The 20,893-nt window shown below is 37.3% G+C and overlaps 1 protein-coding gene across 2 annotated transcripts in view; it reads right to left on the bottom strand.

The window, feature by feature from the left end:
- NALCN (sodium leak channel, non-selective) overlaps nt 1-20,893 on the bottom strand; it is a 218,647-nt gene that overhangs the window by 190,394 nt on the left and 7,360 nt on the right. For both annotated transcript variants that reach the window (XM_062020546.1, XM_062020545.1), the window contains exons 3-5: nt 6,419-6,502; nt 4,162-4,301; nt 3,220-3,348 (exon numbers count right to left, since the gene is read on the bottom strand). In XM_062020546.1, coding sequence (XP_061876530.1) covers nt 3,220-3,348; nt 4,162-4,301; nt 6,419-6,502 — 353 coding nt within the window. The remainder of the gene's footprint in view (nt 1-3,219; nt 3,349-4,161; nt 4,302-6,418; nt 6,503-20,893) is intronic.

The following is a 20,893-nucleotide window of genomic DNA, read 5'->3' on the forward strand; positions in this document are numbered from 1 at the left end:
CCTTTCAAGAAGAAGATCTCTACTAAGGAAATCCATGTAATATACCACTTGCTGGTAGGAAAAAAAAAGATATATCAATTGGAGAAATCATCAGGGGAAAGGTGTTACAGAAGTTTTAAAAAGATAACTAATAATCAAAAGAGAATACAGAGTGAAAAAATTGTCTAGGAAGAAGACAGTGTTCCCTGAGGGAAAATAAAAAGTCTGGAAAAATAAAGAATATAATAAGAATGAGGGAAAAAAAAAAAAAGATTTATTGTCAAAAACCAACAAGAACAAAACTTTTCATCCTTGAGAAGGAAGTCAGATTTTGCTGATTTCACAGACAGAGTGAAAATCTCAGACCACAGTTACTTTGCTTCAGTATTTCTGTTTGTCAGAGTTAACATTAGAAAATGACTGAGGGGGTGGAAAGATAGGAGGTCAGGCAGTGTGGGCGTTGAGAAGGATGGAAAGATAAAAGAACTTGCAGCCGTCAAAGAGGCAATGAGTCTGTGCTGAGGCTGCCATGTCCTTTCAAATAAAAAAGAACAGCAAGATTTTGAGATGCCATTTTCCAAAGACACTTGTCTCCCTTATAATAATAATTTAGAAGACTGTAGACTTAAAAAGAGTAATTTCTAAAATTTTGGAAGATGAGGTCAATAATAAGATTTTAGCGTTGCCACTCGCCATAGAATTCTGCATAATACAAAGTAAATCACCTAAAATTAAAGTTCTGACAGGTGACCACTAATCAGATGCTTTTTTGACTTGGTAGCATGGTATCTAGTTTGCAGAAGTAGTGAATATTTACAGCTAAACAACCTAAAGTTATTTAAGGCCAAGTACAGTTGATTTCACTCTCCATTGCCTGGAAAAGAACCACCTGAGACAGAGACAGAGAATCAGACTCACTCTACTTCTCGGAGGAATGTTTAATCCTTATTACAAAGTTGAGAAACTGAACCTTATAGATAAAAGTAAAATTTGTCTAAGCAATTTTCATGTGTTTGTGCTCTACCACATCTCAGTTAATAAACTCTTCTGGATTTGGAAGTGGCACGTTACCATCCTTCTAACTACATTTTGGACCAATGTCCTCAAAACTGTCCTCTTTTCATATCAATATTGTTATTTCTCTTCCTATATTTAGCCCTTCTTGTTTTTTTCTTATAAATTCTGAAGCTGGCTCTTGGAAGGTCAGCCCCGACCTATGTGAAGAAGGCACAGCCTAACTCCACTCCGAGCTGCTGCACTGTATTCCTCGAAAATTAAAAAAAGATCAGATATGTGTAAGTGTTCACAATGTATAATAATGAATATTACAGACAAGAAAAAATAAGTGCTTCTTCAGGGTACGAATGAGGAATATGCCAAAAGTAAGGTATAGGTCCACATGTCAAACAACCAAAGAAAAAAAATATTGTTCTTTTTCTGAGCACCATTTGTCAGAATGAGGTAGCGATTCCAGGTGTTTTTCAATGTAACTGACAATACTTTCTAAAGGTGTCAGTCTTAGGCACCTAAAAAGTAATTTAAATTACATTTATAATTTTTACACAGATTAAAATCTATATACTTAATGATACTGAAAGAAAAAGTAGTTAAGGCTAGACATTCAACTTCAAGTCTAATGCTCCTTAATTCTGTATACTTTACTTTTCCAACTTTAACTCACTTTAGACACGTTTGTATGTACTACATATGTGACTCTTAAACTTTCCCTGTAATTCAGCCCTACAATAACCAAAAATTGAGATGTTCCCATAAACTTTATTTTAAAAAAAATAATGCAGTATTCAGAAAGCAATCCAACATATCCAGAAGAAATTAGATGATTTTTTTTATGCACAACCTTAAAGTTATAAATGCAACTGACCATGTTGCAAAGTTCCACTTCATCTTTTTCTGATGATTTCAAGGAAATTCTGTGTTCAATGACACAATCAGTTATATGACACCCAGTCTCTCCTATGTTGTCTATTCAGTTTGTTATTTTTTCTAAATAAGACAGGTAAATCACAGAATCACAGGTCTTCCCATTAGCACAATCACATTTTTCAGATTTTTTTTACCCAGGATTATAGGAAACTAAAAAAAAATCTGTTCTATAAACATTTTCTCCTAAAAAAAAGAAGAAAAGTCCGAATTAAATATTTCTATTTCCGGTATCGGTGAAGATCAGCCCCAGATTTTACTATAGCATTGATTAAATAAGTAAATAAAATATCTACATGTCAATTCTTTCCATTTAACAAAACAACATACAATGGTTAACATATTTTCTAATAATTTTATAATCTCTTTTGTATCTGTCACTTTTAATAACCTCATTTTATATTTGATTGCTTATAGGCACTAGTTTAGAAAAATCTTTGACACAGAGTGTAATAATCAGACCTTTTATTTAGCACAGTAGCAGATTAAGTGGTATTCTGCTTTCTTATAATGTCTAATCCATTTATTTTATGTTCTGACAAATTCAATACAGGAATAAAAGGATCTGATTTTGGCTACAATTCCAGAGCTAACATCTTCCTATCCAAAGAAACAGGGACAAAACAAAGAAAGGGATGTAACTGACTCACAATGTAATGGGGTTGAGCGTACAGTCAAGCCCTCAATTCAACAGGACATGTAGGCGTACATTTATCTGTGATCTTATAAGCTGTCCCAGTGACAAAAGGCTATACTGTACTTCGAGTTAATCTTGTGTTTAAGTATGTGCTGAATCAAAACCATGATGTATGCTTGATCACCAGTGTAAAATATTAAGGATAAGTATTTGCCAAAGGCTGGTTAAAAAGCATCTTTAAATGAGCATCGGGTCCCAGAAAGGGCATGAGATCCTAGGCCTAATTGTGTCCTATGCTTAAAGTCTGGCCTCACATCCAGACATTCTGGGAAAAGACAGGACAATGCAGTAAAAGCTGATAAATCATCAGTCACCTGAACGAACTGCAAGCGGCAATCCTGCTCTTAAAGCTTTCTCTGTTCTCCTACTCTCTCACTCTCACATACATACACAGTGCCAAATGCCACAATTTGTAATCTGTCACTGTTAAATTGTGTATTTTTCATAATTCCTAACACTTCTGTTTCCCTAGTTTAGCTTAGTGTGTTTTGGTGGACTAATTTTAATCTACTGAGTCCATTTTATACCTCCTGATGCTAAACACAATTATAGATATGCTGTGAAAAAACAGCCCTGTATCATGCATGCTCCGGCTAACTCACCCTGGCTGTGTATCATCGGTCACACAATGGTACGTGAAAGTTCCAAACATCTGCACTCCCAGGATCCCATACAGAAGGAGAAAGAACAGAAGGAAAATCGAAACACTCCAGATTTGCTCTCCAGAACGCCTGGCAAAAAGACAAGTATGACACTGAATAAACAAGCAATGTGAAGTCTCCTCTGAAAAACTCGAGAATAGAAAATATGCTCACACAAAGAAAGCAGTATTTTATCCTTCAGAAAATTTATCCTTAAAATTATCTCTCACTCTTTGCCAAGGTAGAAAAGGGAGATACATCTTTTCCTAAACTTGTAAGGTAGGGTAATTAAATCAGCTGTAAAATACAGGAGTGAACAAAAAAAAAAACCCAAATAAACCCTAAATAAAAGTCTGTTTTTTGTAAAATAGTATCTAATGACTTATAAGGACAAGATATGATGATGAAATAAAGTTGATACTGAATAAAGGCCAAAAATCTCTTTCACATTACCATTACACAGCTTTTGTCATTATTAGCTGCATCAAACTTACATGCGTTTGTTAGAATGTAAGGATCTCTGTACATACACCAATGTGTGCTCATAACTAATGGTTAGGACATTGTTCTTGTATTTTTATTTACAAGTATTACCCTACTAAGAATGCTCACCTTTATTATTAAGTGCCCATAGCAATGGAATAGAATTTACTGCTAGTGGTTAAATATTGCTGGCTACAGTTATTAGCAAAACACTTTAATATTTATTTAAATATTTGACAGCTTTCATAATTTTCTACAAAATGTGATGATTCCTTAAATATAGAAAATGGCAAGAATTTTTTGGCCAAAACTAAAGCTCAAGAAGAAAATGAAACATGAGGATCATTTTCTGAGCTGCGTAGTCAGTCTTCTAAGTCAGAACTGAAATTTTCTCTGTTGTTCTTCAGAAAACAGACTTACTTTAAGATATTTGTTATCCTAGTTCTTGGCAGCTCAAAACGGAAATATATCCGGAATGCTCGAATCATAATGAGTGGTCGTGGAATCCGTAACATGCCCCAAGGTGACATCTGGTCAACTATTTCAGCAATTTCAAACACCTACAAAGAAAAGAATCAGGAGTTTTTCTTGATGACCCTGTCTTGTTACTGTAATCATTTACAGAATTTTTAAAACTATGACAGCTACTCAATTTTTATTTTCATTTTCAACCTTCTCTTGGTTTAGTTTATGGTTCAATTTAACCATGTTTTTAAAAAGAAAAGTCTTAGTAAATCCTTTAATCCATTTCTAAGTTCTCCTAATGAAATTCCAAAAATATACTCTTCCTGTGTTCATAATGCTTCCGTCTCAAACAGCTCAAGAAGACTGCGAAAGCTTGTTAGCTTCCTGTTCCTGTGTTAGTCCTACCCCACAATTTTCACACAACTTTGTTAAAAGCAAATAATTTACATTTCTAAACATGAAAATCAATATCTATTAATGCTGCACACCACTAAGATTTTTAATGTGACATAAAAGCATATATACACAGATTGCCTTAAGAGTTGCAACGTGCTTATAAAATTCTCCACTTAATTCCAAGTGCATGAGAAAACTGTGTGTTCTTCTCCCAGACTCCACTTACGAAATTTCAGCCAAGCCACAGAACAGGGAACCACTTCCTCAGTACATTGACAGGCTAAGCCTCCATAAACACTGTTTAGCTTTAAAGACTGATTGTGTCAAAATGTCGTTTTTAATCCCTGTCTCTCACTCTTAGAGAGTAACTACTTCATTTAATATTTGCTCAAAGCACTAAAAAATGGAGGGGGAAACCTGGCAATGCATAAGCTAGGTAATCTACGGTGCTTATCTGTAATGATCAACCTTCACACTGCATGTGTATGTGATATATTAGTGTGTAAAGCAGAACATTACAATGTGTCTTAAATCTGTCAGAAGCAGCTAAGTTATATCTAACAGCAATCACTAGAACTTTTACAACCCTTATACTATTGCTGGCCTAGTCTCACAGTCTTCAATCTGTTCTTACCCCAAAAATATGGTATGCTTAAAGATCAATGGCTTTGCAGGACACAATTTGACCCAATCGTTACACTCTACACTGTTTTACAACACATCCAAGTTCCCTACTGCAAAGTATTCAAGTTCTCTCCCTTAAGAAAATGTATCAAATGGTTTCCAGATGTACTTATTTTTCCCATTGTGCTGAATTTTGGAAAAGGTGTTGTTTGATGTGGGCCATATTACATGAAAAACCTCCGCTCACTGTATCAATACGCCGATGGTATGGCAAACATCTGCCATTGGAATTGTTCTCCCTTTGGTTGCCTAAGCTATTCACCAGGGCATTCTACAAGACTCAATGGAAGTAGATGAGAACAACTGTCATATGGAGTAAGAGATAAATGGCTCTCTGAAGATCCTTCTATCTCCTTTTGACTATGCAGAGGGTTTATGGTAACAAGCTTCCGATTGATGTATAACTTCTTGATAAGAAAAATCAAACAAGGTAAGTTCATACAATCACAGAATGGTGGGGGTTGGAAGGGACCTTTAGAGATCATCTAGTCGAACCCCCTTGCAGGTTCACCTACATTAGGTTGCATAGGAACATGTCCAGGCAGGTCTTGAAGACCTCCAAGGAAGGAGACTCCACAACCCCCCTGGGCAGCCTGTTCCACTGCTCTGGCACTCTCACGGTGAAATAGTTTTTTCTTATGTTTAAATGGAACTTTTTGTTTTCCAGCTTCATTTCATTTCCCCTTGTCCTGTTTCTAGATACAACAGAAAAAAGGGATGTCCCAACCTCCTGACATCCACCATTTAGATATTTGTAAATGTTAATAAGATCCTCCCTCAGTCTCCTCTTTTCTAGACTAAACAGCCCCAGTTCCTGCAGCCTTTCCTCATAAGGAAGATGCTCCAGCTCCCTGATCATCTTGGTGGCCCTGTGCTGGACTCTCTCCAGAAGTTTTCTGTCCCTCTTGAGCTGAGGAGCCCAGAACTGGCCTACTACTGGTTCTACTACTAATTGTAGTTGCCCTGCAATGTGTGACTATGGCACTTTTGAATTCAGTACTTTTTTTTAAAAACAATTAAACAACTTGACCCACTTAGAGCTATACTTACAACACTCTTAATTATTTCATTGTGCCATGTGTTTTTCACAATTAAGTATCTATTCACTGAAAAAGGTAAGTGAAACAATTACCTGTAAAACCAGTGACACCCAAAGACAAAAGACCATGAATCCATCAAACACACACCAACGATCCTTTACATAGGAGCTATCACCCTATAAGAGAGAGGAAACCAAAAAGGTTAATTGTTGTTGGTTTAGGATTTACAAGTTCTTGGAAGAAGGAAAAGTCTCTTCTGTACCACTTTTAAAATGTCACTTTTGAAAGATTCCAAAAGCCTGGTATCTGGACTAAAATATGCTGTAAACATATCAAAAAACCACACAAAAAACCCCCACTGAACTCACTTTTCTTCTGTATTGCCCATTACAAAACACTTCCACAGGAAGGTAGGTGTAAAAGAAAAGTATTCTAGTATTGTACCATTCAATTAATTCAATGGTGTTCAATAATTAAATTATCACCATTTTACATTCTTACTTTCATAAGTTGTCAATCATTTCTCAAGTTCTAAAAAATCTTGCCATTTCAGAAACACTTGACGGTAACCATCTCATTAGAGTGTAGGCTTTCAAGTTTCTTTGGTCATTTCCTGAGCAACTCTTTATTGTCTCAAAATGACCATATTTTAGACATCATTAATAGAGCTTCATTGTCTAGCACAAGGATTCAGAGTATGTATACCTTTGCACTACTGAATATAAGAAATTCAGGAAAGAAAACTGAGCACTGGATCCTTGGTGTCCTATATGCCTTCCTACCTGTTCTCTGGCTCTGCTTTAGACATCTTTAGCAAGCTCTCTAAAATAGCACCTGAGCATGACTTTTGATGATAGTCCAATCCAGAGATCATTCCTGGAACACAGCATGAAGAAGACTGCATTCAAGCTCAGTTTACTCTATATTACACCATTCTCAATTACTGCTCCAGTTTGCATGTTTAGATACACTAATGCTTCACACCACTCTCAATGACATGCAACGTAGGCTCTCCACTGCAAGCTGTAAAAAAATTTATTTGGTAAAAATGCCTCACATTTTACCTCAGTAACTGAGCTGGGAAAACCCTACATTTATCAGGTAGCTTACGGCTGACTTGTGTACCACATGGAGCATTGAGGAAGGTGGGATCAACTGCATATAAACAGATGCAGCTTGTTGAAAGGGAGACAAGACTAGATCAAAGGAAAGCGGACTCCCCAGTTCCATGTTAAAAGATATGCAGACACTGGCAGTGTATCTCACAGTACACAAACATCCCTTTGCAAAAGAGGTTTCTCCCAACAGACTGAACAGAGACTGCCCTGCCTTATACATTCCCTGGTTCCTTTTCTCTGTTTAGTATTTTTTCCAGATACAAACCACAGTGTTTGTCATTCACTTTTCACAGTATAGTTGGTGAAAAAACTGCTGCCATATCTGAAAGAAGAAACCTCTTGAAGAAATTACTGGACTTGGGCCTGTTGTGTGATTCTTGGCTTGATACACATTGCTTCTTATCTGGGTGATAGTTATTTCAGTCAATCTGTATTTGGTTTTAAATGTCTCAGCATTTTCATTGATTCTAAAAGCCCAGACAAGATGTTTTGTTTTAATCTAGCATTTTCAATGACATACACTATCCTAAAAATGATTTATCATTCCTTGCAGTAGGTGACAGCAAGCTATATTGTGTAAACAGAGACAAAATATTATTTTTTTTCAAAAATTCTTCTGGATAGAAGTGAAAAAAGAATGGACATAAGGAAAATAGTGTAAGTAAATATATTTTAATATATTGTAATAAAAATATTGTAAATATATTTCTGATTTTCAAATCAGAAATAAAGGGCAGAAAATTTCATTATTTTACAGAGAGGATTTTCTAACACATAAAGATATTAAAAGCTCTCAATCCAAGAAGTAAGAGGAGGAACACTGCAAATCAGTGAAGCAACAGAACAGGAGCTTTTCCCTCTCAGTAACAAATCTCTGGTGAGATTTGTATCAACATGCAACTTGAGTTCTTCATTTGTGGCTCTGAACAAAGATGCTGATTGGTCTTTCACTCACTGAAGAACTCTTTGAAACTTACTTTTCTTCTCTTGAACATCTTTTGTCTAAAGCAAAAAGTTTTCCCTGAGTTGTACTGAACAGATCTGAGCATGAACTCAGACGTGCGGGAGTTCCTGTATTCACCCTTCTCTGAATAACCCATCAAATACTCACTAAAAGCCAAATCTTTTTTTAGAAATTGCTTTTTCTCTCCACAATACGTGTGGCATGATTGAAGCAGCTCTGCTGTTTTCTCCTTACAAAGGAAGATGTCGTGACCCTTTCCAGTCTTCTCACCAGGCAGGCTGTTCCACCACCTCACTTCTCTCACTGTCACAGCAGGTCAGCTTTCCCTGTGACGCCCTCTCTGTCAGAGAGGCTTTCAGTGCATCACCCACAGAAACTTTGGGCACCTGAATTACATCCACAGAAACTATTCCTTTTGAGGGAGGTTCTGGCCTCTTCCACTTTAGACTGTAGAGAGGCTTTGGCTACATCCTTTTCATGTTTGCCATTTGGCTGGCAGTGGATGTGGTGAGAAACCTTTGATGCATTTATACTGCGTATTGGCATACAGGATGTCACTTGCTGTTGGAAGTATTTTTAAGGCAGGATCACCCCTGCTTAATGCAAAAATCAGACTATAGTTTTCAGTATGAATCTTGATATTGATTTCTAGCACTACTTCCACGAAAAATCTAATTCTGACTAAACATAGGCTATCACTCACATATTAATAGCAATGAACAGTAAGTTTCATTCATATTTAAAAAAAGCTTTGGGCTGAAATTCCACACTCAGGGTCAATGGCAGCCTGTTCTGAGACTTGGAAAGGAATATAGATGCATGAACTTTAAATACATCTGGTTTCATTGTGCCTAAAATAGCTGAAGTATTTCAATGTGTTAATCCCTCGCCTTTTCTTCATCATGTCTGCTGAAATCTGAGAATCATTGATGAGGTTTGTTTTAGCTTTTTTTTTGGTGAATGCACTATCCCAAACCGTTTACATTATGGTTTATAAGTCTTTGAAATGAGGTCTGAACACTTGAAAAGATACAGAATTAGTACTGTAGACTAGAAGCCTCATGCTGAGACTAATGCAATCCTCTTAAAAGTAATTAAAGTTGTTCACTTCCTATTGCCTACAAGTGGATGGTGGACTCTTTAATGTACACAGCAAGTCCTGAAAGCTTCTCCAGCAACATGACTGACTATCTAGGCAACAAAATCATTTGCCTCTGATAGAGCAGTGGATGCGAGTCCACTTAACACTTAAGCCATAACTGCAAGCCTTTGGAAGGCTTTTGTGCAGGAAACCATGCCTTCACTTAAGTTTTTTTAAGATGGAGCAATCTTTTTTTTTTTTTGTTAATTACAAGCCCATAAATGATCTTCTAATACCCTTCCTAGTCTGTCCAAACAGTTTCTCTTAATATGCCTCTGTTTGTTCTCTCAGTATTTACTAACAACAGGTCAGCAACACTATTAGGCTAGCACACAAGCATGGAAATGGTTTTTAGTAAACCACACAGGTGAAATGGATTGAAAGTCTGTCTCTCTTAGAGACATTAATCTGAATTAATCTGAAATCTGACATCCCAAAAGAACAGACAAGTTTGATATAATAGTCTGCAATTAAAAAAATCTTCATCCTGTAAGAACATAATTTTCTATGGCAATGTTGCCGTAACTAAGGAAAAATACCTCCAGTTCTGCATAAGACCTTAAAGAGTGTTTCTTTACCTATTCAAAAACACAATCAACAAATAAATCTCTCCTCTTTTCCCTACATTCTCCTTATTTTGGCAGTTCTTTGTGTATTTTTAAGCACCATTACATTAACCGAGTCCAATGTATTAGCTTTTTCATTTTTTATTTTCATGTTGATACAAAGATGGTACAAGTGTAAAGAGACCAGCAAGTTCAGTAACAACCAACTTCTTTGTTATTCTGTCACGATCACTGGATCCTGCATGTGGTGGTGGTAAAAAAAGCACATCAATAACTCTAGCAAATTCATGGATCACCCTCTGGGCTACTTTGTGTAGCACTACAAATAAGCATTAGGAAGTGGAAGCTGACATTTATTGGCATTTTAGGAGCAGCATAAATAGACAGGAGGAAACAGAATAGAGGGAATAAAAGTTTGAGAGTATCATTTTCCCCCCTCACACTATGCTCATTTGAACACAACAAGAGCAAGCTGTAAGAGAGGGAGTCAGGGAAATAAGACTCACCCTTCTTCCCCCCATCCACTTACTCCACACAAACACTGTGGAGTATGGAGACTAGGATAGAAAATTAAATCAGAGCTCAAGGGAGCACCTTGCCTAACCTCTTTCTCTCTTATGTGAACGCAGATAAATATACACATACACATACAGAAGGTATATATCTCCTAGCTGGTCACATGTATGCATACATCCCTTATGTTTCTGGCCAAACTTAAAACTTTTCCTATTTCCTTACAAAACTCCAGTTTACAGGTTGGTCTAGTAGCAGAATGACATCGATAATCCATCCCAGTCTGTCAAATACTTTCAGCATCTTCCTCACAGAGAGAAGAATGAACAGATACAGCCTAATTAAGAAGGAAATCTTCCTCAGTCTTTTTTTTTTCCCTCAATTTTCCTCTTCTGTCCCGTGAAAATAAAACTAATTATCAACCATTTCTTCCTTTTTCAGAGCTTTGCAACTCCTCAGCTACCCTAAGGACCAATTGATGTGGGACCTCAAAGAGACAGACGACCTTGGCTGCACTACATACTTGAAGTCCATCTCCTGTTCTGTTTGACATAAAAAAAAAACTTGAAGCATTTCATTATCCAACAACCAGTAAATTATATACTAGCCATCTTTCAATGCAAAGATGTAACTGTAACTGTAATATGATGATTCATGCAGAAAATGAAGGATATTGTGGGTTGCTTAGCTAAGACCATGTTAATAAAGAAAAAATGGCATATTTTAAAATGGGTGTTCACCACCAAGGTAGCCGTCTGCAACAGTGATAATATCACTTGAAAATGACCCAACTTTTCTTTAAAAGTCTGTATTTGAAAAAAACAAAAGGAGAGGAATAATAAAGGGGATGGAGAGACCAGAAAGCTTCTCATTTCTGTATGATGAGGCTTTCATTTTGAGTAATAGAACTTATTCAAAATGTATTCACAAAACAGCAAATTGATTTGTAACAGCCAATGGAATTGAAATTGCTGTGTGAAGCTCAGATCTAAATGGTTATAGTAGGTGTAATATCACTTTATCATCACTGAGTTAAACAAGTTCAATTTGTAACTATTCATGTATTGTACTGAACTGCTCAATCATCACATCCATCCACAGCACATTACACAGTACATAATTTATCTTTGTCACAAAATGTAGTGTTTATAGTAATCTTGTAGTCTATGCTAGAAAAATCACTTGATATTACAGCACACAAACCAAAAGTACTCTATTTCTAATTAAAACACAAAGCACAGCTCTTGTTGTGGATTAGAGAGGGATTTCATGTATGCTACAAGACGTCACACGCAGTTCTAATCTATCAGTACGAAAAGCTACATCTCTCTAGATACTACTTCATTATTTACAATAATTAAAGGAAAAAATATTTTAAGTGAATTTGTTGAGATTTTCAGATTATTTAAGGAATTCTCACTGAAGACATAAGGCTACTTTATTCATTTAAAAAGTCTAAAAAGTACTTTTAAGGCACAGTATATTTTTTTGCTAATTTATGTAATTAATTTCACCAAATTCAGTATTTCATGTTTCACATTGTTATGGGAAGTTTTACAACTACAGTACTCACCATCTCATCGGCTGTTTCTAGTAGAAAGAAAACAAACAAACAAAAATCTTGTAGAGGAAGAAAGAATCCTGGCCATGAAGCAAGACTTCCAAATGGACAAATAAAAATACTTTTACTTGTTAAAAGCCTTATGACAGTTTTTGCTGTAAAATAAGGGGAGTGGGCTGGAAATCGGCAGGAGTTTAAATGGTGTTTTAAACCAAAACTGTTAAAGAAAATTTTAAAACAAAACCAAACATGAAAGTATTACACAATGCTTGCTTCTTCAAGTATAAAAGTACCAAGGAGATAAATCTTTTCCACAAAACAATGGAAAAAAATGCCTCAACACACCTCCCGTATCAGCCAAATTGCTAAAGAACACCTCTGTCCAGCTGAGTGACAAGTAATTCAGATTGTTCACTCTTCAGAGCTGTCAGACACAGCCTTCATACACAGTTAATAGAGGACAGATGCTAATACATTGTTATCAATGCCCAGCAGTAGGTATGGCTACAGAACAGGTAGGGAAGGGAGCTTCACTGCTGTATTACACCACTGCTTTCTTGATACATGGCTTTACCCCTGCAGTTTGGTGCCAACACACTTGCAGATTTTATGGGTTACTACACTGAAAGTCTTGGCTTCATTTCCCTCTCCATCTGCTCATTAGCTCACTGTATTCAGTGCCATAAGTATTGCCTTGCTAGCTGACTCTGCTCCCTTGGATGTCTTAAGGGTTCAGCAAATCTAAAACTGGCTGGTCAGGAGGAGGATTAATAGGATCCCCCTATCTGGAACATCACTCACCATTTCCAGGAAGTGCACAGGAAAAAAATCTTCAGCATCCTAACAACTAAACATTGGAATGTGCTGCTCAGAGAAGTGCTAGCATCTCCCTTGCTGGAAATGTTCAAGATGCAGCTTAACTGGACCTTAGATGACCAATTTAAGGCTCTGATTTAAGTAGGAGGTTGGTCAAGACCATCTCCATAGACTTCTTCCAAATGAGACTTTTCTCTAGTTGTGTGCATCTGAGAAAATCTTCTCAAGATGCCTGTACCCTGGGGTAGACTACATCTAGTTCCACATGCATGGGTGTCTGTTCATACTTGGAAGTACTCTGCAGCCTTGAGAAAGTGATGTGTTTTAAACGCTGCTGCAGTCATCCAGCAGTATTCTACCCCCCTCCAGAGCCAGTCTTTATGATGGATACAATGTGTGGATATGGTTTCCAGTGTTTCAAGGTGAAAGCTTTCACTCCAAAGCATCAAATACTGCCTGAAGATTAAATAGGGAGATTCTAAGGCAAATGGTCTCATCTAACATGACAAAACTCGAATTTCTGATCATCATTCACAACTCTCCTTCAACAGAAAAAAGTCACAATGTTGAAAGTTTGACTAGATAAGAAGGAGACGCTTTTCAGAAAGAGGATTATTCAGCAATTAGCATTATTAAAAAAGCTGGAGAATCCATTTTATACTAGAGACACCAGGAAAAGTTCATTGAAACACCAGTCTTAGTATAGTTGTGAGAAAGCAGTATTTTTATTCGTGGTGGAGAACATATAGTCTGAAAATGAAATTTTACATTCAGCTTGCCACCTTAAAAATCTCCCACAAATGAAAATACAGCTGAACAGAAATGTTCCTATTGCCTTCCATAGGGATTTGGATGTCATTAAAATTTTTTCATCTTGATGTCTTGTTTTATTCTCTCAAATTATGAGAGAAGACAACATGGGCATAAAATAAAATGAAAAGATATTGTTTAATTATAGCAGACTTCCCTGAAAATGTAAGTTTCAGCACAAGAAGGCACAGTAGGGATTAAGTTTCCTCTCTTCCCACCTGAATACATAACTTGTTATTCTATATGTTGATTTCATTGCTACTCTAGTATACATGTCATTCTACCCTGACACAAAATGATACATTTAAAATATCCCTTGATAATAGCTGCTTTCATGAACAAAACCAGTATAGTAATCCTTGAAAGTGCTATTAGAAAAGGAAAAAAAAAAGTTATTGAAAAATAAAGTTTTGTTCATCTAATTGGTTTGTAATTGAGCGGTTTCTAAATACATAGCAAAAGTTGTATATATGTATATACACTGTATATTTTTTCTTAGCAACTATAAGGTTAAATTTTGATCACCATGGAAAGTTACTGTGTTACATGGATATATACTTCAATCCATACTCAAAAATAATTTCTCACTAAAAATTTCTACGCCTCATTGACTGGTTAGAAAAATTTCCATTTTTATTTTAGAAATTCTGCCTATACAAGTTCAATAAGTAATTTAAATGTCTTTGATTTTCTAATACTCTAACGCAGAAATGGTACAAAGAGCCCCACTGTGTAATATGAGTCATTACTTTCCTGTAATAAACACTCCAACAAAAACCAGGCACAAGTAACCATAGAAACAGATGCGTATATTCTAGTGCCACAGTCTCTAACCTTCCCTGGCCCACAGGCAAGAGCACCACACTGCAAGGAACTTTGTATTTGTTCTCTTCATGATAATCAGTTTTAATTATGAGCATTTCACTAGCAACATGATCCCAGTAGGCTGGGAGCAGACATTCTTGCAATGGACATATATGCTTAGCAAAACAGCAACAGACAGAGGAAAAAGGATGAGACAGAAGAATGAACTTTCATAGACTGTCTTATTCAAAAAATGGATAGCAATACCTTTTCTTATGAAAACATATTGTAAACTACTAACCACTTTGGCAAACAACAAAATGCTCCAGTACCTTTTAAGTGAAATCTTAAGACAATTTGAAATCATATACTTCTTGCCAACATAGAACAGCATAGCACTTGCACCACACATCCAGGTTTCCAAAAGCATTATACATAATACAGAATTATAACATTTTAACATAGATGTGTAAAATAACTTGCCATAAGGACAAATAATTTTCATCATATATAATTTTCACCTCGCAAGATGTAGAGCCAAACAGATATTCAACTGGGTCTTTATTCATGTTTATTCTGTGAGCTTCCTAACACCACAGGATGGTCATTTTATCATTATTTTCCCTCCACATAATTGTTTAGTCAAAGCATCTTGTCATCTTCTCATTCCTGACACAAATTATGCTGGTTATGCCCCTGCCCTCAAGGTCAAAGTTCTTACTCCTTTTTCTGACTCGTACATCCCAAGACTGAGCTTTCACGACTGGGCCACACAAGCACATCAAACTATGCTGACATGGGATGATAGGAGCCACATATTCTGTTTTACTACCTGACCTTTGAAAACAACACGACTTCCCGATCCTTAACTCACTTATATGCTATGGGATAGACAGCGTATCGAAAGTCAGAGAGTGCAGCAATTTCAGAATTTCCTCTGTTTTCAGCCTGTAATAGCAGAAATTCTCATGACAATGTTACTAAAAGATAGTAGGCCAACTGACAGTGTTTCATTGCAACTGAATTAATATTTCCATCATTCATCAGAAGGATTAAACTAATTTTGTAACTTCTGCATTCTTGTTAGATGAAGGTGGAATGTTTAATATAAAACTGATACTGGTAATGAGATATAATAAGTGACAGGTCTTTAATCCATAAACTTCTGAATTGGGATGATATGACAGACACTCATTTAAACATAAGCTAATGCCATAAGCTGACATCCAGCTGTCTGTATATTTTCTGTGGCACTCACTTCTTCATTGACAACAAATCTATAATCTACAAGTTAGAGCAATGGAGGACTGTGAGACACCTAAAGGCTAGGTGTCACCCTAGGTACTCGAAGCTTCCCTTTCAATCAATGGAGAAAAACAGGCCAGACAAACTACCTTTTGGAAGAACCTACTTTAGATTCCAACAGATAATTACAGACAATTCAAGACCCTCAAATTAGTGCAGATGAATCCTACTAAAAATGTTTCTATTTTAAGCCTAAAAACCAGCTGCCACTGGAAACAGTTGCAGATCTCAGTTTAGATCACGGTAACCAGAGTATCTCACTACATCATAAAAAGCCCATTTCTGCCTCACATCGCTTGCACTAGAGGTGGAAAGCTCATTACATTAGTAGAGACTGAACATACAGAGTTAAGCTCAGGTAGGGCTCCAGCCTGCTCCATCCTCAATTCTTTCCTCTTGAGCAGACAGATGGCAACTACAGCAACCGAATCAAAACACCTATCAGAAAAAAAAACCAACAAGGAAAATGTACTGTCTGCACAAGGCTAATGCTGTCTGGGAATATGCCACATGCTGAAAGCCACTCATTTCAATTAACTAAGTTATGCGGCCTTTAGAACTAGACAGAAGCAAAGGAAACAGCTCTCATCTCTCTGTGGCTGTGTTGCTAGAAGATTAAGCTTTATTTCAGTTCCTGCATTAATTCACCAAGCATATTGAAAGCTGATGGTGCAACCATTCACTTTAGCCCCTTGAAGGAATATTGAAGTTAGTGAATAGTGCTCAGTGTTACTGAAACAAAGTCTAACAAATCCAGTCCCAACTACTTCAGTTAGTACAAAAGGTTTGCTGTGAATATAAGATTTAACAATGGGGTAAATGTCAAGGACCATTACTTCTGACTTTTCATAATCTCCTTTGTTAGTTGACATATGTGACAACTTCACAGTAAAAAGAAAGATGTTTCTATTAAATTCGGTGCCCCAATTGTGCATTATTAAAAAACCCACCTGATTATCAACATGATGATACTAAAGTAAGTGTTAGCTAGGCTTTTTTAACAGACAGGAGAGAAAACTCTTGCACTATTTTAAAATGTCAGTCTTTAAGAGAGGAACAGCATAAAACACGTCTCATTTTGACAACATTATTTCAATGTAGGTTTTCTAACATCATCATGACTGTGATTACAAGGCAAAGTGAGCATTCAGTATTATGAAGTTAATTTTACATGCCCTCACAGTGTCCATGGAGTGAAACAATATCCATTCATCTCTCATTCCCTAAAGGCTGAATTTTCACCTGAGATATCTGCTACTCGGTTCCTTTTTGTTGCAGTGGATATGAATTCTTTTATATAACGGACAGAGTTTCCTGAAACTTTCTCAGATTTTGGCACATATTTCCTCTTTGGTTATTTTATTACATAGAATGCCACTGGTGCAATTGCAAGCAATGCACCTGGAATATTTCTCTACCTCTTTATTCCATCTCCTAATACAAAGGCTGAAAGTAAAAATTTCTAATAAAGACATCTTTAAAGTATCCGCACCTTGCTCATATCCATGCAAGGTGACCTTCAGAAAACACCTTATTAGAAAGCAGAAGGTAATTTTTGCACCACACTCATTAAAAGAAACAGTGTCTTGGTTTAGCAAGGAGCAGCTTTTGCTTGGTAACAGGGGGAGCGGGTTGCAGTGAAGACCTGATAAAGAGTTTTTGAACTCTCCCCCGGCTCCTGGGTTCACACCAACCTCTGGCCTGGCTGGGCCAATCTGGTGCCTCTGCCATCACTATTTAGGGATGGGAATTTGAAGTGCTGGCAGGAGGTTTAAGAGTGATACAAGATGGAGGTGATCACGTGGACCCCACAGTCAGAGAAGGAAGGAGGAAGGAGGAGCACTAGACCACAGACCCCTCTGCAAACCGTGGCAAGAATGCAGGCTGTACCCCTGCAACCCATGGAGGTCCATGACAGGACTGAGAGCCATCAGCAGCGCCATGTGAGTGCACCCAGACGGGCAAGGGACTGTGTGGGGACACAGCCATGGCACAGGCTGTGCTGGAGAGCCTGCGCACCGCAGAGCAGCCCCACACAAGGCAGAGAGGAGCTGCAGCTTTGGGATAAATGCACGATGGAGCAGCCCGCGCAGGGCTGCTGTGTGTGTGAGGTACCCCACGGACTTGCAGGGAGGATGGGTGTGGAGCCCATCTGCCCTAAGGAGGGACAAAGGGCAGAAGCTGTCAGGAATAAACTGACTGAAACCCTCACTCCCTGCCCCTCTGGGCCATTCAGTGGGGCAGGAGGTAAAAACACCAGGATCAGGGCTCTGAGCCCTGGAAGAGAGGTGTGGCAAGAAGGGGTTCTTAAAGGGCTGGTCAGACTCTTCATTGTTGTACTACTCTGTGTTGTTCTATTTTGGTTATGTTTTGGGTTTTGGGGGTATGTTTTAGTTGATGTTGGATTAAATGATTTTCTGTTTTCTTCCCCAAACCAGCAGCCTGGTCTGTTTTGTCATGAACCTTAAGCAGCAATTAAGCTCTCCCTGCTCTTTGGCAATCCTCAGGTCTTCCATACTTGAGGCTAATTGTGGTCTTTTGTTCCCTGATGGGCCTAAACTGGGACAAATAGGAAGTAATATCATCACAGGTTAGGCTCCCTCCTTTCTTTCAGAAGGCTGATGCTCATTTAATACTACATCTACTTTAGGCTTGAGATTTATCTTTCCTTTCTCTAATTCCACTTCACCTGCTTTTTTCAGTGAGATCAATCTGGAAAATTTCCTTGACTCAATGAAGAGACCTATGTCAAGCACATCCAGTCACATTCATAAGTGACATATGAGTGGGCAAGTAAAAGTGAGCTGTGATTCTGAGAGTGTGAGTCTTGTCAGTTAGGTTACAAGTTGACTCATTAACTATTTTGACAGATAAAACCATTAGTTAATTCATGGTGCTCTCAGAAGCCTGTCAATCAATCACTAAGTTATGCAGTAGATGCACAACGCACGCAATTGGGAGACCAGTTTAAATCTTATTCAAGATACAGTGAAGGAGATTGATTTGCTCTCATTTAAACAGACTTAATACTTCCTTGATGCAGCTGATTATATCAGAGCTCTTTCTAACCAGTGAGCCTGAGACATGAAAGAAATCAGAAAACAAAGTCACGGAACTCTGTTTTACATTCTGTGAAAGAAATATCATGCAAACAAATGTAGGATCAAGTGAAGAAATTAGAATTATGAACTAAGAGATCATGAAAATAGCAAGGTCAAATTGAATTCAATAACTTGTACCATTGCACTAAATTTATTACATTTAATACATAAGTACACAGTGAGGTACTATAGTGGCCAAAATTGCATTCGTTTCTCAGAAGGCTGTTATTTTCACTGGGAAAACCAAGTATGTATATTATGGCTGCACAATGTTAAATTTTTAGGTTCTTTAAAAACCACCAGCAGCAGGTAGTAAAATAAAGACAATTTCCAGCTAAATGTGGATATCTAAATATAAGAAAAAACTATTTCACTGTGAGGGTGACGGAGCAGTGGCACAGGTTGCCCAGGAAGGGTGCAGAGTCTCCTTCCTTGGAGGTCTTCAAGACCCGCCTGAACATGTTCCTATGTGACCTGATCGAGGTTGACCTGCTTCTGCAGGGGTGTTTGACCAGATGATCTCTAAAGGCCCCTTCCAATCCTACCATTCTATGATTTCAGTTTTACAATCCCAGTGAATCAGGGGTTGGTCACTTACCTCGATTTTGGCTATGTCTGCAAATCTTCATTATCCAGGTATTCTCACAACCACAGAATCACAGAATTTTAAGGCTTGGAAAGGACCTCAAAAGATCATCTAGTCCAATCCCCCTGCCAGAGCAGAACCACCTAGAGTAGGTCACACAGGAACTTGTCCAGATGGGTTTTGAATGTCCCCAGAGAAGGGGACCCCAAAACCCATCTGGGCAGCCTGTTCCAGTGTTCTGTCACCCTCATAGTGAAGAAATTCTTCCTTGTATTTCTTTGGAACCTCTTGTGTTCCAGCTTATACCAATTGCCCCTTGTCCTATCATTTTTATTCTATGTTTCCTCATAAGCTCCAAGTAGCAAAGCGTATTTCTTGCCTTATAAAACATTACTTAGAACATAAAAATGTGGTTGCCAGAAATTGTAAATATACTTCATGACAGGCTAGTGACAATCCAATCCTTGTTCACTGTAACAATAAAAAAAGGCTCCCTGACTTATGCTAAATCACTGTCACTATGTTGTGTTATTTAGCCAGCACAGTACTACTCAGGCTTTGTGTTTCAGGGTGCTATGACTCAGTCTGTATCAGCTTATCAGATGTACCCAAGTACAGCCATGGAAAATGACACCATGAAAATGGTCTAAGTTAAGGCATATCCATCTTACAAGAGAGAATAAAAAGTAAAATAAATTAAGTTATCTCTTGAAACACCTCTGAATTATTCACTGCACAGAATGACTGATAACATTAAGCATCACACAAGGATACGGTCATTTTAAGTCCATGACAGTGATGGCTATTGTTTGTGCCTATTACCAAAAATAATTAAAAATAGAAGTTTTATTTCATTCAATTAAAACATTCCTGCTCCTAAAATCCATACTATTCTGGTGTCATTAAATATCATGCAAAATTTGTGTCAACATGCAGCCTTTCTCCACTATGATGTTTTGACATTCTAACAAGTCACGGTCGAGCAGTGTCTGGTTTTAACTCTTGACTTCAGTCACCCCTGAAGTACCTTATATGTTACGATTCTAGTCTGAGATAAAGAAATATGTATGTAACACTAAAAGAACCTCATTCACCCTTTAACTACAGTGGTCTTCTTATTTTACACACTCCACAGCTTTTTTAATGCGTAGAAAATCTGTGACAGTTACCACACATACTTTAAATTTTTTTAAACAGATGAGAGTTTTTACTTTCTAAAATATTAGGTCTTTTAAAGATGTTTCTGTAAAACAACTTAGACATCTGCTGGCATGTTTCACAA

This window comes from Colius striatus, chromosome 1, assembly GCF_028858725.1.
Source record: "Colius striatus isolate bColStr4 chromosome 1, bColStr4.1.hap1, whole genome shotgun sequence".
Classification (NCBI taxonomy): domain Eukaryota; kingdom Metazoa; phylum Chordata; class Aves; order Coliiformes; family Coliidae; genus Colius; species Colius striatus.